Genomic DNA, 17,119 nt, shown 5'->3' on the forward strand with positions numbered 1-17,119 from the left:
TATTGATCTTTATGATTTTATGATGAGGCCTATTTATATATTTGATCGCAACCTGTATGTTTATTGCTTTTTATGATGTTTTTGTTATAACCATTTCTTTCCTTTAGTGATGGCTTGTTATATCTGGCCACAGGGACTACGGTTGAAATTTAGCCTTAGTTAAGACTGACACATTTACCCCTGGGTTGATTGATGTGTACGGTCTGTTACTGTTCAAATAAATAAATGAAACGAGCACAACGAATGGTGAGAACGGACAATGGATGGTCGTTTGGGGATCGAAACGGCTGTTTTCTTGGGAACACTAGAGAATTGGTAGGTGGTTCAAGTATGTAAAGAGAAAAAAACAAAATCACTAATTACAGGAAGCCAAACCTCAACAGGAAATTCAAGGAAAAAGATACTACTACCATATTGATAGGTGGATAGGGGAATACAAAAAACTATTTCAAATGATAAAAGATTATATTAAAAAACGTCTCCGCTGCTTTAAAGAGGATAGCAGGCTTTAGTCAACAGTGTGGACCTGTAGCCACCAACAGTGATGTCACGGTGTATTTCTTAAGTTAAGCCACGGGAGATAAACAAAAACTAATTTTCAGCTGTTGTTTAGTTGCTCTTTAAAATGGTCAAAGTCTGATGTGTGTGCTGCTTCTACTGATCAAGAATATTCAATCTGTGGATTTTGGATTTCTCTCAATATTTTAACTGAAATACTTTAACGTTTCTAATGCGTTACGTTGAGTTTGAAGCTTTGGACACCGAAGCACATTTCACAGATAAAATATCGTACTGCTAAATTAAAGTGTTGGGAAAAGCGCAGCGGAGGTTTAGCGGAAAAACGCTGAAGAGACGACAAATGGTAGCGACTTCCTCGCTCGTCATAGATCTTAAGGTTTAGGAGTCAGGCGTGGGGGTCAGATGGTAGACTTTGAAAAGGAAACTTTCAAGTGGTGATTCCCTCCCATGTCATAGTTGTGAAGTTCCATCAGAGTCTGGATCGCTTCCTCCGCCGACGTCATCTGGATCAGAGCCATCTTACGGTCTCTGGTGAGGAAAGCGCAGAGACAAACAGTACAATACGAGTGTAGTTCCTCATGCCAGAGAAATCTAAAATACTTCAGGATAGACATTTGCAGTGTCCTAAAGAGCTGCACAGTGAGGGGCTTCTTACTGGAAGAACTTGAAGGCTTTGACGGTTCCTCCACTGTTGGAGAACAGAAGACGTAGGTCATCCTCTCCAACTCCATCCCTGGACAACGAAAGAGAAGCCATTAAACGTCTTAAAGCGAAGCGGCATGAAGCCAAAGGGATCGCTACATTGATTCAACTCTGTGCCCGACTGATTCGACTAATATGTGTAGTGGTTGTACTACCGGACGTTGGAGAGGTGAAGTGTTGAAGAGGGAGGGAAGATGTTCTGGAAGTTTTTGGATCCCGGCTTCTTAAAGCGATGGAGTGGCGAGCCAGAAAAATCTGTCCAACAAAAAAAAAACATTTTGTCATTGACAAAAACAATAGGTGAAAATTCTTTAACGTAACAAAAACATTTAGATAATATTAAAATACAATATTATTATTATTATTCAAACTCCATCAATTTAGTATTGTGTTCTGACAATTTTACAACACTAAATGTATGTAGGTACATCTCTATGAACAGAATCTGCATATGAATGTAGAGTCTGGAGGCAAATGGACAAGATTTTGATATTGGAAGTGTTCTAGTTTCCGGTTGTGGTCCGAGTAGTATTGCCCAAATCTTGGATATCTGACTTATTGTAAAAACTGAAACTTGTCCTCAAAGATAGAATCACTATACATTACTACACGGAATGTCTGATCTGGCTGTTGCCACTGTAACTTTCAGACTCAATAATTTAACGGGCACCATGACCACATAATGCATAATAAGCAATTTGCTCAGACCCTAGCTCCCTTCCAGGATGCAGAAAAACTCTTACCTTTAGTGAGCAGTTGGTCATCCAATCCTTCTCTGGGCAAAGCCACGGTTTGATGTTTAGACAGAGTCACTCGCATCACTTTACCAAACACCTTTTGACCATTCAAGTGGCTCATTGCTATGGGTGAGGAAAGATAGAAATATGTAATGAGTCTAAAAGCCTTTTCTAATACATCAATCAATACCATTATATGTCTTGATTAATCCCTGTTTGGACTGATATTACTGTAAAAACTCACACAGCTGAGCCTGGTTGCCATCGGACAGCTGTATCAGAGCACTGTCCTTCTTGTTGTAGAGGATCTTCACCCTCTGGACATCACCATAGACTCCTGAAGGTAGGAAGAGAGCGAGAGAGGCAGAGCAAGAGAGAGCAGGGTGGACCAGAAGATGATGAGTAGGAAAGAACAGACAGAGCAGGAGAGATGGAGCCGACGAAGATAAAAAAAGAGGAGAGGTGTGAAGGATGGAAGGAATAAAGTTAGTGCAAGAAAGACAAATGAAAAGAAAAGATTGACTCTTCCCATTTGACTTCCACTAGAAACTCAATCCAACCCTTCTGTGTAACGAGTGGTGTAATGGTGTTACCATACACCGGTGATTCAGAAATCCAGCTTGAAGATTGATGATTATAAATGTAATATTGTAAATAGACCGTGTAAGAAAAAAACAGAAAAAAACTTTTAAAAAACACATGCACTAAACAGACCTGAAAAGACACAAGTTCTTTTGAGGCCTTTTATATAGATCATTAAAAGATCTGTGGAGCTTCGCTAAAACTGGTCCAATAAGTGCAAGGACAAAATATTGGAATATTGCTGGGCTTGTACACATTCTAACGTGACTGCACTTGACACAAAATCTGAAGAAAAAATCTGGAGAAAAATGGCAAAAAGACAGGCAGAAAGGTTTTACGAGCTAGAAGGAGCCTTAGTGAGTACATTGGACTGTCATGACCAACTTAAACAATGAAGTGGTGAGAACATAAACCCTGCAATAATCCATGTGTCCCTGGTAAATTGGATGTAGACTTCAGGTTGACATTTGAGTCTGAATAAATGACTGTACCAGAGAGTGCACTCACAGATAAGAGTGTTATTGGAGAGTGATATGTTCTAGCATCCTAGGCCGAGCAGTACGTATAGAATTAAATGCCAGGATTAAATATTCCAATTCAGCGCCAAAGTGGTTCCAGAGTTTCTTCATCTTCAGGCTGGTTGAGTAGATTGTTACATTTATCAATGATTTTACTTCTCGTATTGTTTAAATTTAAATGTTTGCATTGTATTTCTAGTGTCAACATGTCTGTCATTTAGAAATCTAATTTCATTTGTTGCGGTTAACATTAACAAGCATGTTTTGTCTTTTTAGTTGTATCGTTTTAATCTACTTTTCTGCTGCGGTGTTGCATGTCACATGACTCTGACCTGTTGGTTGTCTCGTGCTTCCCCAATAGGAACCATGAGTCCTCTGAGTGCTGCAGCAGACAAATTGATAATCTGTTACGTTTCTGGGGCTAACATTAGCAGAGTACCTTAGCACATCATTAACTAGCGTTAGCACTTCTATGCTACGCTAGATACTGAATGTAAACATGTTGCTTCTGCTTTTAAATGATTGTACCGATGAAGAAAGAGGAACAGTGTTGTTCCTCTTTCTTCATTGTCTTCAGTCTCCATCTCCAGGTGATGAGGTGGTTCACTTTCACACTGATCTGTAGCTTCAGCTTCTATCTTTATAACCTGTTTTCACTGCTGAATCAGTTTGTCATCCTGGATACATCCTTCAACACAGTCTAGACCCTTCTCTCTGCAGCCACTTTTTCATTTTTCCCAAAAGATTATATTTATTCAAGGAGAGCAGTTAGTGACAGTGTGGGCTCCATAGTAGTGCTGACAGCTTGGCGGCGTAGCAGGAGGCGGGATTTAGGGAAGGGTCAAATGGACACTGGATCCCTTATGGAACACAACCCTACTCCTTCATCTGACAGATTAGATCAGGGCTCTCATGACACATTATGCTGTGCTAATTATTGTTACTGCAAACTGCAGCTGTTTCACATTCAAAATGTTTTCAGCATTGTTATATTTGCAGTTATTATTGTGAAGCAGCTGCAGGAAGTGCTGGCTTGGCAGACACAAACCTCAGTGTGTTTAAAATCAGTATAGCCTTAGATTTGGAGGTTTCACGTCGTTGTGCATGACATCACATGAATGATTTTGGTGTCTTTGTTCTCATCAGTTCAGAGATAACCTGACCGACAATCCCAACTCACTTTTCATTCAACAGAGATAGAAGAAGATTTCTTAACTCTGTCGCATACAATATGATAAGAGGGAGGCTTGTAGATGCAGTAAGATACAGAGGAATAGCATGTCCACGACATCACTGAAGAAAGTGAACAAAATTGGATTAACAGAGAGAGATATACAGATAGAATAGTAGAGGTTGAACATACCGAAGAGGGTAAAGAGACTTTGAGGCGTGACCATCTTTAGAGAGAGAGAGACCGCAGAGCAGAGGACAGGAAGAGGAGGAGCAGAGGAGGAAGAGGAGAGACGAAGGTACAGATCAGACCGCCCAGCGTTGGACGAGGGGGGAGGTGGTGGTATCCATGGTGATGATAGGTGGAGCAAAGATGAAGGGCATGGGTGGGGTAGTGGGGTTAGGGAGAGGGTCAAAACGGCAAACCAAAAGTTGGGTTTGACCGGAGTAAGACACAACAGAGGAAAAGGGGGTGGAACAAAAATTGGGTAAACGTACATGAGGGAGGGAGGGTTTACGGGGAGCGTACAACATTAAAAGGTGTCGCCCAATGGAGAGAAAATAAACGTGTGAAGGGATGAGCCGAGGAGGGGAAGATAGGAGGCAGGGAAGGGAGAAAGGAGGAGAGGAGGACAAAAACCAAAGCAGAGGTCAGTAAACAGAGCATCAGTGGAACATCAACGGAGTCTGAATGATTGCTGGTTTGAATCCAAACACACACACACACACACACACACACACGCACACGCACACACACCTTCCAGTTCCGTTATCGCTCACACATTCCCTGCTGGATGCGTTTATCAGTGAGGAAAAGAACGAATGAGGAAGGTAGAAGATAATGAATAATGAATAAAGCATGAAATAAATAAGAGAATGAAAGGGATTGGCAGGAGGTATCAAACCAAAAGAGGGGCAGAGCCATGAAGCAGACGGCCAACCAGATCCCATGAGGTTACAGGTGACAGAAGGACTGCTGAATAGGAAGGATTGGTCAGACTGACAGACACGCGTCGAGGAACTCTACATAAAAAAAACTTCAATGTGATTACAGTACTAAATAATGGAACAGTTTGACATATTTCTTTTGACTCAGCAGGACGTCCAGCATCCCAGAGGAGACCTGTGTTGTCATGGCATCGCCTTTCTTAGAATGGGACGCTCGGTATACTGCGTTAACAGAAGTTTGGAGCAATTCTAAGATTATGGCCGCACCAGATATTAATGTGATATCATAAATTCCATCATCACTGGCAGATGTTTTACATTAAAATGTTTCTTTTGGGTCTTGCAATTAAAAGGCCATTCAAAATATTATTATTTTTGTTTGTTTATGTACGTGGATATTGAGAGGAAAAATAAACCGTAAAGGCCCGCCAGTGGCAACATTTACAATATAAATAAACATGATGGCCCTTTCTGAATCCATTTATGCAAACAATGAACACATATAAGACAGAGAAACGGTGTCACTCCTTTCTGACTTCTTTCCTCCTCCAGTGTTGGAACAGAGAATCCACGACACATGTTGTAACCGTCATCGGTTTGTAGGAAGCGCGCCATGTTATGTTCTGGTAGCATCACAAGACTTTTGCAGAACAAGTACAGGGATGGGAATGGTCCGAGAGGCCCAACTGGTGTGCAGTTCTGTCTGAATCTGTTGTATTTTAACCATACAAACTTATAAGAGTGACAACATGTATGAATGTATTCAATACATATATATTTTTTCTTTTTTAAATGTCCGTTGTTCCTCATTAAACCTCTAATAAAGAAAACTGGACTTAAACAGTAAAATGCTACCTGGAAACAGACTCAAATCTGACCATAGATGTTGATCCTTTATCAACTGTGTTATCAAATGGACAGATCCATTTGATAACACAGTTGATAAAGGATGAACAAGTGACTGGAAAACTATCCCATGGACTCAACACTCATAACATGAAGAATGGCCACACCACACTCAACCACTACCAAGCCACTGGTCTGTATTGAGCACACTCCCACGTGTGTGCAGGAGCTGCAGATTGGTCACCGGAGAGAACGGCGTGCTGCTACCAAACAGCCGGGATACAGGGAGACTTTACCAGAGGGAGGGGGTGCAGAAGTGTGAAAAACATCACTCCACTAGAATGGATGCTCTCAACACGAGAGAGCGAGAGAGAGAGCGAGAGAGAGAGAGCAGATACTGTAGGTATAAAGATACAGATGAAAGAGTTAGAGAATAAACTGAAAATTGACAAAAGAAGTCTAAGAAATCCAAGATAATACAAGTATGTAGGTGTTCAGCTGAGAGAAAACCGCAAAGAACAGGTTGGATATAAAGACGTAATGGGTGCAGACATAAAGAAGGTGACATTAAAGTTAGCACCTGTGACAGTCCATGAAGAACCAAAATCAATCTAGAGAATACACACACACCAGAACAGGGGGTATATGACAGGGTTGCAAGTCATTTGTTAGTAAGTAAACTATGCCAGAATTTTGGATATTCAATTTACAATAAGGCAACTTCTAGTGATTGCCAAGTTCCAAAAGGATGCATGTATACACCTTAAAAAAGGAGAATAATATGCAGCAAAATGTAATTTTCAGTCGCCCGTGGCTGTGTTGGTCTAAAAATGAGGTGTGGTCTGGCACAATGTTGGCGCGTTGCCATTTTGAGGCAAGTCAATAGTGCAGTACTTTCCTGCTATTTAAAAAGGACGCGTTATTCAGATAGTAGGATGCTACTACGTGGGTGGGCTCACAACGTGCGCACACTGTTCCGGGTCCGCACCAGTAGATTGGCAGCTTCTCCACTTTTTTTCACAGGATTGGGAGATGATACTCCGATTGGTTTAATTCATGCTATGCCCAAAACACACCTGTGAGTAATTAGTACCCAACCTATTTGCCCCCTGGCACTTTATGCTGCGCCCAGATTATGCTCCATTTAACGAGCAGAAGTGGAGTTGGACACGCCTTCAATGCACTTGCGCCATGCACTTAAGATCGTATACTTTGACACTTTATGCCCCACAGAAGCCCTATGAATCAATCGTAATTACACTACACAGAATATATGTGGATCAAAGAGTGCCGCGGGTCCTCCACTAATCGAAGGATCGGCAAATCAATCCCCGGCTCCTCCAGTTTGCATGTCGATGTGTCCTTGGGCAAGATACTGGAAACCCAAATTGCCCCTGTAGGCTGTACCATTGGTGGGCATAAGCTTTTAGATTAGATCCTAAAGAGCAGAAGGCACCTTGCAGGCAGACTTGCCAACAATGTTTGAATGTGCGACTGGGTAAATGTTGACATGTGAGGACTAGAAAATGTAAGTCCCATATCTAGGAGGAAGACAAATCACGCTGTAAAGTGGGCTTAGCACACAAACAACCACACGCTACTATCAACTCCAGAAAACCATCCAGTGGCATCTGTTAACAGGAAATGAAATGAGATCCGCGTATGGCTAGTGTACCTCTTCATTTAGGTTGGATGCCAACAGGACTCCTGACACTCCGGACCCAGACAGAGCAACGCGGCCAGCGGCTGCTGCCGCCGCTGCTGCAGCACTCAGAGGACTCATGGTTCCTATTGGGGAAGCACGAGACAACCAACAGGTCAGAGTCATGTGACATGCAACACCGCAGCAGAAAAGTAGATTAATACCATACAACTAAAAAGACAAAACATGCTTGTTAATGTTAACCGCAACAAATGAAATTAGATTTCTAAATGACAGACATATTGTCACTAGAAATACAATGCAAACATTTAAATTTAAACAATACGAGAAGGAACATAATTGAGAACTACAAACAAGGTGCTGAACTGTATTTAAAAGCATTAAGGCCTAGAATTCAGACACCCACACAGATTTTTTTTGATTATTTGATTATGTGCATGATCTGTTACTCTGCACATGCCTTACATTAACAGCCTTTACTAAATGATTATAACTTTATTTCATTGTACTTTTTGTCGTAGAACTGATTCTCTCAAACAAGGCATTTTCCACTGCACTTTAGAAGGTGCTTAAGTGGCAACTAGCTGAGGAACCTCAGTATTAAGACTGAGGTGGCAGATTATTTCAAATCTAAGCAAAGAAAAAACCTCTGGCATCTGACATTTGATCCAAATATCTCATGACCATTAATTCAGTCTATTGACTTCCGAAAGACAATCAAGGAAATATTTAATGTAGGAAACGGCATTGTACCAAGCCACTTAGAAAATGATTGAATTTCAGCTAATCATCAACCCTAATTTAATGTTCACAGACAACCATGACAGGACACGAGACAAAAGAAGAAAGATCAGTACCTCCACCCTGCGAGAGGGAGAGAGAAGATGAGTACCCTCCTCCACTAGAGTAGGAAGCTAGCGCTCCGGATGGGGTACCTACAAGACAACGACAAATAGATTTATACGACAAAACCGGATAATTAGCACATAAAACAAAACAGAAAAGTCAGTAAAACATTATAAATCTAAAAAAAAAACAGTATTATATCATAATAAGTGAATATTGTCAATAGAAGTATCGGTTCGCGTGACGTCCCTGGTCCAACATCTTTGTAATACTGTTTAATCCCAGAAAATATGATTATAGAAGATGTAAACTACAGTGATACACCACCAAGCAAGAGCACTGACACAGCATACAGTAATCCAGACATATTCTCCATACATCCCAAAAAGATGTACCTTCACATTGCTAGATAAAAAAAGCTCAGCACAGCGAGGGAGAGGAGATGTGCTTTTAACCTCTCCACCAACCCGTCGCTGCAGAGTTTCACTGTGGAGGACACGGGGAGGATACTTCTGAAGAGGTGAAATATAGGATTTATACACCACTATCCAACTTCAGAGGGGAAACCCCCGTCAGCGAAGTCCCCAGAGACTGCTTCTGAAGTGTTCAGCGGACCACGCTGTCAGCAGCCCAGCAGGGGAAACGCACGGTGGTGTGCAGAGACTTTTAAAACTGACCAGGACTTTTTCGCTCACTGTTTGGTAATCACCAATGTCAAATAATGAACAACGGTGGATACAAAGACGGAGTGACACTTGCTTTTAACTACGTTTGTGTGTGAATGGCAGCTGCTGTGGATATCCTGCGTCCTTTTGGTACGTTGTCTGTGCACGTCCCTAAGAAATGAACGCCTTTAAAATATGCAATGAGCACAAGAACGGTAGGGGGCAGGTGATGTGACCAGTGGGATTAGGGGTCAATAGGTGCTCCAGCAGCCACCACAAGGCGGAGAGTTTTGAAGACAGGTTAATAGACTATGGCCACAATTACCCACATATGTACAACATGCTTATCAAAATAGACAGAGCAGTACCATTTTAGTGGTCGACGTGCAAACCTGCAAAAGACTTAATGGAAACAAGTCTGAGACCGTTATGTCCGGGTACACATCTATCAACATAGAAAAGATTAATCAGAATATTTTCTAGCTTAATGTTAACCCAGGAAGTTCTAGACCAGGGGTGGGCAATTCATTTTTACTGGGGGCCGCATGAGCAACCCGAGCACTGCTGGACGGCCACATCGACAATATTTCAATTAAATTTTGCTCAATATTATTTTTGATATATCGTCATATAAAAAAACCCATTAATAATAATAATAATAATAATAATAATAATTGAACCTAACTTTATACAAAAGCAGATTTCTTTTGATTGTTTTATTTAAACTCTTAATCCTTAAATATTTATATTAGGCTATGTGAAATTGAAATAAGAAAACAAAAACAATCATTGAATCACTGCAATTTATTTTTAACTTGTTCACACTTTAACTTTGTTCCACAAACAAGGAAAAACAACAAACAACTTAACAAGTTTATAGAAATGTCTGAGGTGGCTATGCGAAGGACAGCTGAGAGGTGCTCATCAGTGATAGAGGATCTGTGTTTGGATTTGTTGAACTTCATCACAGAAAATGTCTGTTCACATACATAGGTGGATCCAAAGAGAACCAGAATCCTCTGAGCATGCCTCCTCAGGTGTGGAAAGTTCTCCTCTTTGAGGAAGGAGTAAAAGTCCAGCAGTGAGACTGACCTGAAATGCTCTGCCAGAAGTAGGTCAGACTGCAGGTCAATGAGCTACATCGCTTGGTGCATTGTCCACACTGCAGTTGACGGGAGTAGAAACCATGTGCATTTCACTCTCAAGAGTTTTGAAATCGCCTCGAAAACTCTCCATGCAGTGCTTCTAACTTGCTTGAGTACTTGTGGAGGTGATCGGCTGATCTTGTGGCTTCCTTTAGTGTTGGCAAGTGGGTCAGAATGTTGTCCTTCACTTGGCTTGAGAGAAGCTGCAACTTTCTCATGAAAGCCGTCACTGCACTGTACATCTCATGCACAAAAAGGCCCTTGCGCTGCAGTTTGACATTCAGTTCATTCATGAGTGCAGTCACATCCACAGCGAATGCGAGGTCTGCCACCCAGTCTTCATCTGAAAGTTCTGGGATGTCATGTCCTTTCTTCCCACAGAAATTCTGAATCTGGTCTCTCAGGTCCCAGACACTTTTCAGTACTGTGCCCAGGCTGAGCCACCTGACATGCTGTGGTAGCTTATGTCACCATGTTCACTCTCATTTTCCTCCAAAAGTGCAACAAATTGTCTATGATTTAACGCTCTCGCTCTGATAAAGTTAACTGTTTTACGTACAGCATCAACAACATGGTCAATTTTTAACACTGTCTTACACAACACTTCCTGATGTATAATACAATGGAAAAATGTCAATTTCTGCACAGGGATAATTTCTGTCACTTTATCCTGCATCCTCTTTAAAAGTCCAACATTTTTCCCCGTCAGATTTGGACAACCATCTGTTGTCACACCTGCCAGCTTGTCCCATTTCAGTCCTAACATGTCCAAACACGCATTTACCTCTGTGAACAAGTCATTACCTGTGGTTGTCCCTTTGAAGCCTAGTTTATGGTTCTCCGTCAGGTCGACGGCGTACCTACGCGTCGACGCAGACCCCTACGCCGTAGCCTGATGCGCACCTCCAAAAAATCCTAACTACGCGTTGCGTTGATGCGGACCGCAAGCGCTGTGATTGGTCCGCTCAGAACGTAATTTCCGGCAGTTGCTTTTTCCCAGCCTCGACCGGTTTAGTGGTCGTACAGACCACCTCCGCAAACGTCTTCTGTCGCCTGCGCTTCAACATTTGCAATATAAGCATTTGCTCTTCAATATTGATGAGCTCCAACTTTAATGCAGCCGCTCCAACTTGGTCGCCATTGTTTACTGTGACCGGAATTCGGCTATAACCCCTGAAACCACACAGGCACACCCCCCCTGGCGGCATGGCGGTAATTGCAGTCGACGTGACGGAGAACCATAAACTAGGCTTAACTGCATGGCTGCCAGCTCCTACGTGATTTGAAAGTCTGCAGTTATCCCACGTAAGAAAATGAGCAGCTGGGCGGTGTCACGTAGTCGGACAGTCAAAGTCGGCCGCTCTGTTCTTCATCTGAAGCTCCAAGTTTCCAGCGATGGTCTCAACCCGCCTCGTTACAGTGCGTCGGGAAAGTGACACGTTCTCAAATGCGCCCCTCTTCTCCGGGCATATAAGCACTCCTTAATAAACTCTCCGTCAGAAAACGCCTTACTTTTTCCTGGCGATTTTGTGAGAAATGAGAAAACTTGTCCGGACATCTCTGGGGGTGTGAAATTTGGCAAAAAGTCCTTGTTGGGTTTGCAGTTTTACCATCAACGCATCAGCCTCCCTTGCGCGCTCATCAGACAGATTCCGGTATTTATCCTCGTGCTTCGTCGTGTAGTGGCGATTAAAATTAAATTCTTAAAACACAGCAACCTGTTGGAATGGATGTGGTGTAGACAGAGGTGTATTTACCCAATAAAGAATGATCCTTGTTGACCGACTCTCCGTCCCCGGTAGGAAGGTCGGGTCTGGTGTAATCTCGACTCTTGTCGTTGTTGTATTTGACGTTGAGGTTCACCAGCTTACTGAAGTCTATCCGCAGAGTGCAGCATGAATTATAGATGTTCTGTCCATCCAAAGACTGGAGCAGAGGTAGTAGAAGAGGGAGAAAGTGTAATAGTGTTTAAATAATCGAAGATTTATACTAAGAGGGACATTTTACAGTCATGAATCAGCCAGGCTGATACATTGGTCCAGCTCTAATGCCAAGAACATTAAAAAGGCTGAAAGGTTAGATGTGAACTGCCTGATTTGAATGTTCGGCACCAACAGGCAGAATGAAGTTAATTCACTAAGATTAAACCTGAAATGTGAATAATTTTACATATGATTGTATAATACTGGACATGCACTTAAGAGTGACCATGAGTCCATCAAAACGTGTTACCGCATCGTAGAAAAACAAGATTAAAATATAAACTTCTTGTTAGGACATTCAACGAGGGATTTTAATATATATATATATATATATATATATATATATATATATATATATATATATATATATATATATAAAAAAAAAGGAAATATGGTTGCTGATGTAACGGCGTGTGATCCTACCAGTTTAGCTTGCTGTGCATTGACGGGGTCGCTGAACTGCAGAAGAGCCTGAAACTGGTTGTTCTTGGTGAAGGTTATAATCTTCATTACGGTCCCGAATTTACTGAAGATCTGGAAGAATCAACAAATTCTTAACTAGGAAACATGATTGTGCTTGATTCAAATAACAGTTCAACAAACCGAATTCCCAACATTCAGGCCTAAAGCTCTGCAGACACTAGGGCTGTCTAAGATAAAGATTGATGTAATCATTTACACTATCCACAAGATACATCATCTAACGAAGTATTCTGCTTCAATCCATATTTGTTGGTGTTTAGGCTTTCAAAAACAACATTTTCATTGCCGTCAATAACAGTTTGCACCCCAGGACAGTCTAGCAGCAATCTAACAGCACCATAGATTACATTTATATAACCACAATAAGAAAAGGAAAACTATTTCTCCCCCTTTTCTAGGGTGAAGTCATCTTAAAATATGACAACAGACCTTTAAAGCATCATTCAACAACCTCAATAGAACCTTTGAATGTATATATATTTAACAAAATTAAAAATACTTTTGGTATGGCTTTAGCAGATACACAATCATTATCACAAGTCAACCAGTATGCACTTTTGAAAGGCCTCATGCTAAAGTAGATTTATTATCAAATGTATGTCTTTAAAAGATACTGTTTTGTTTAAAAAAGGTCCAAGTATTAGGTGGAAAAAAATCTTGACTATGCGACTGTGTGTGTGTACCAATCGAATGGTGGATCTAAACAACCTGTTTTACCTGTTGCAGGACGTCCAGTGTCACAGGATAAAACATGTTGTCGATGATAATTCGCAGGACAGGGCTGGGGGGAGGAGTTAGGTCCAACACTCCAGGGTCAGAGGATGGAGAGCTTCCATCCTGAACTGCTGACACCGCCTGCAACACTGCCTGGGCTCTCTGGAGGGCGAGGAGAATATACATAATGAATGGGAAAGCATCACGTCCTACATCAGTCTAACTCTGGTTCGGTTGAAGGACAGTGTTTGGTGTACATCTATGAGTCTACCTGGTTCAGAGCAGAGTCCGTTTTCAGTTCCTTATGGTTGGAGTACTGGATGAAGACCGGAGTGTTTCTGACCTAAATAGAATAAAAGCCGAGAAATACACAGTTCAGTTGGTAGCACTTACAACAACGAGAAATGATTAATAACGTGCAACAGGAATGGACACTGATGTATTTCAGACCTGGGGCGTGACAGCTGTGTAGTAGTTCACCATAGTAATGGCTGCTTCTTCTGTGCCCAACTCAAGGAACGCCTGGAAAAACACAGCAATATTCATCTTGGGCAGAATAACTAAATCACCTCCAGGACAACTCGGCACTGTTCTCTCTGTTTGGGAAAGACTGTTCTTGTTTACCTGGTTTTTCCCTTTCAGCATCAGTATATTGGTGACCTTTCCAAAGGGCAGCCCCAAGGCAATGACTTCAGTCTCTGACACTTCATTGGGAAGTTTTCTGATGTGGAGAACTCTGGAGGGAGGGGATTCGTCCAGTCGCTGTTTCTTAGTGTCACTGCCGTTCGCTGAACATGAGAGAACCGCAATTATTATATGGCACCATGACTCTAGAATTAAAGCTGAAGTCAGAGCACAGCACAAGTATAAATACTAAAAGGGATGATGACTAAGCTCCATTTAGCTGCTTCACTGCCATGGCCCTGGAATTGTGCATGCTGGCTCACTTTCACAGCTTACCGGGAGACGTCATTAATGTAATTTGTTAAACATGCTTTTACTGCTATGACCAGTCAAAATGTCTGCTGTGAAAATGGCCTTAAGTGGATAATTATATCCTTTGACAGAATAATCTTAATACTCAATTTATTGTTGAAGTCATGTTTCAAGCAAAAAAGCCAAATCATTCCTCGCCCCGACTACGCAATTGTCTGGTAGTAATTTTTTTTTTGTCGTGTGGTATTTCAGTCACAGTCAGACAAAACAGGGATGATATCACATTGGGTTTTGGGAAATTCTGACATGTTGTACACCATATTTGGCAGGCAACTGAAACATTAAATTTCATTATATATTTTGAAATTGGTGGAAGTGTTTACCTAAAACACAAATCTGAAGATATTTTTTAATCCAGAGTTTTTCTTCTCATACCATGTATTCTTTGGAGACATGAGAGTACTGCCTGTCTTTCTATACATTTAATTATACCCAAGAAAAACAATTGTATCTTCAATTTAAAAAAATTCTGACTTTTCACCATTTTATAATTTAATAGATGTTTCATGTGAACTACAATTTCAAAGTTGTAGTGTTAGATACTTATATGACCCTACCCGCTTTTAAGACTTAAGACCAATTGTTGTCATCTTTCCTTATCATACTAAATTAAGTCTTCGGGCACCAATTGGTAAATCCAGAAAATATTTTTTTTTAAGCCGTATAGATGCAATTTGTTACTTACAAATACAAAAAGTTAAATGTATTCACAGATTCTTAATACATTCTTAAAGAACATTAAAGCACAATCAAATTACTAGCACAACTTCCCTCACCCATTTTATTTAAATGTGTTACAAACTTTTCACCATCAGACCATTTGTGATCATGTTGGTGCTTACCAGGCAAAGCGGTGGGGCTGCTACTGTACATGTTGAGCTCATCTGAGCCTCTCTGGAAAAACAAGAAAAAAAACACATTACTTTAAATTTACATCTTAACTTCTGACAAATTCCAAAAATATTACCATTATAGACAGTGAAAAAATACTAAAAACATTCATTAAACATTGACACAGTATAATCTCGGTCTGGCCTACTGAACAAAATACATATTACAAAATTACTTTGATGGCTTTACTTTCATCTTAATGAAATGACACCATCTGTCATTTAACACAAAGGATAACCAAACTCTTTATAGTATGATACCTTGAATAGATTTGACATCATTTATTATCCAACTAATAAAAGCATATAAAATCTATTCACCCTTGCTATGTTAACCATCTAAAATCCAACAACATCCAGTCACTTTGTGAACTAAATCATGTAGTAAAAAAAGATCTGCTTACCTTCAAACCAACTGCAACATCACTGTCAACGTAGAGAATGCAGGTAGATGGAGGGGAAATAAGCAAATGTTACATGAAATTCTCAAGGAAAAGCAACTTTTGAATTGAAAAGTAAAGGGGAGACTGGTGCTGTTATCCTGGATGATAGTGTTGTAGCATGTCTCTTTAAATGAAGTGATTAACAGTTTCACAAAGTTGGAGAAAGAACAATCATTTAAATGTATACTGTTGTTTTTAAATCTCAAAGTGCTTAATGTACAGAGAAGCTCATGCAGCCATTGTACAGTGTCATAGGTTCAATGCTTCAGCAACCCTTTGTCGGGGAATTAGTTCCACACACCGATGTTGGCTATTTTGGCATCATTGTGTGCATGCACATCAATACTGTTAATTACAAAGACATCTAATACCATCATGGAGGCAAAGCGGCTTCAAACGCACCCAAAATACACGCGGAGGAGTTCCATAATATCACTATTTTAATCTTAGATATGCGAGGTGTCACCACGCAAATGTAAAAATGCGTTATGCCATTTAGTGGCGTTGCAATTTATATGACGACATAAATAACCTTTTTCCATGTTGTATGAAATGATCATCTTATTTTACACTTCTTTTCTGCGAATATGGTAGTTATGTTCATGCTCATATTGACTGTCGTTGTCTACAATAAGCCGGTGGAGGTCGCGTGGAGCACCAGCTCCAGACAAAGGACCGAACTGACCGGTGCGCGTACCACATCGGATACGACACACGGGGCTAATACCTAGTTACACTAACGCGAACCAGACCACATTTGTCGCCATTTAATTACCGGTAACGTCAGCTACATTCATTTTAAAGCTAGCTGTGACATTGCCGAAGTCAGAAGACCCAGGTGATACGCAGAACGTGCACTAGAACCATGTTCTACCGTCAGTGTGGGGTTCCCTACTAGCGAGACAGCTCTGGACTGCCACATTTCTTAGTGGGGAACTGGTGCCGCTGTTTATGCTAGCATGATGTTCTCCGTTTTATACAGTATGAAGGTTCGCGGCTGAGCTAACAGTTAGCATATATTAAATTAAAAGCACGGGGCGCGGTTCATTCTGTCCATGACTAACTAGAAGCAGTAGTTGTAACGTTGAAATATTTACCCGTCCATTGCAGCTCTTTGTCCTCTTCTGTCTGTTGATATTCAGCACAATCCGATGCCTTGACAGTCCGAGCAAAATGGGCGTTCTTGTTCTTCTTCTTCTTGTTCTTCTTCTTGTGTTTTAACGGCTTTTGGCAACCACTAGTAACATCAGGCGCTTTACCGCCACCTTCT

At 41.0% G+C, this 17,119-nt stretch overlaps 1 protein-coding gene across 1 annotated transcript; it reads right to left on the reverse strand.

Annotated features, from left to right (window-relative positions):
- Positions 1–917: 917 nt before the first annotated feature.
- Positions 918–17,039, reverse strand: LOC306745736 (polypyrimidine tract-binding protein 2-like; the record flags this gene model as incomplete). The annotated part of the gene is made up of 16 exons (XM_079228576.1): positions 16,947–17,039; positions 15,811–15,832; positions 15,359–15,410; positions 14,145–14,308; positions 13,971–14,042; positions 13,792–13,863; positions 13,524–13,682; positions 12,747–12,857; positions 12,099–12,267; positions 7,698–7,810; positions 4,422–4,455; positions 2,203–2,295; positions 1,965–2,081; positions 1,377–1,476; positions 1,175–1,252; positions 918–1,047 (listed from the first exon to the last, which is right to left on the reverse strand). The coding sequence occupies exons 1-16, from the start codon at positions 16,952–16,954 to the stop codon at positions 918–920; spliced, it is 1,494 nt and encodes a 497-aa protein (XP_079084702.1). The 5' UTR covers positions 16,955–17,039.
- Between the last annotated feature and the right edge of the window lie 80 nt (positions 17,040–17,119).

Source organism: Taurulus bubalis, assembly GCF_910589615.1.
Source record: "Taurulus bubalis genome assembly, chromosome: 1".
Classification (NCBI taxonomy): Eukaryota; Metazoa; Chordata; class Actinopteri; order Perciformes; family Cottidae; genus Taurulus; species Taurulus bubalis.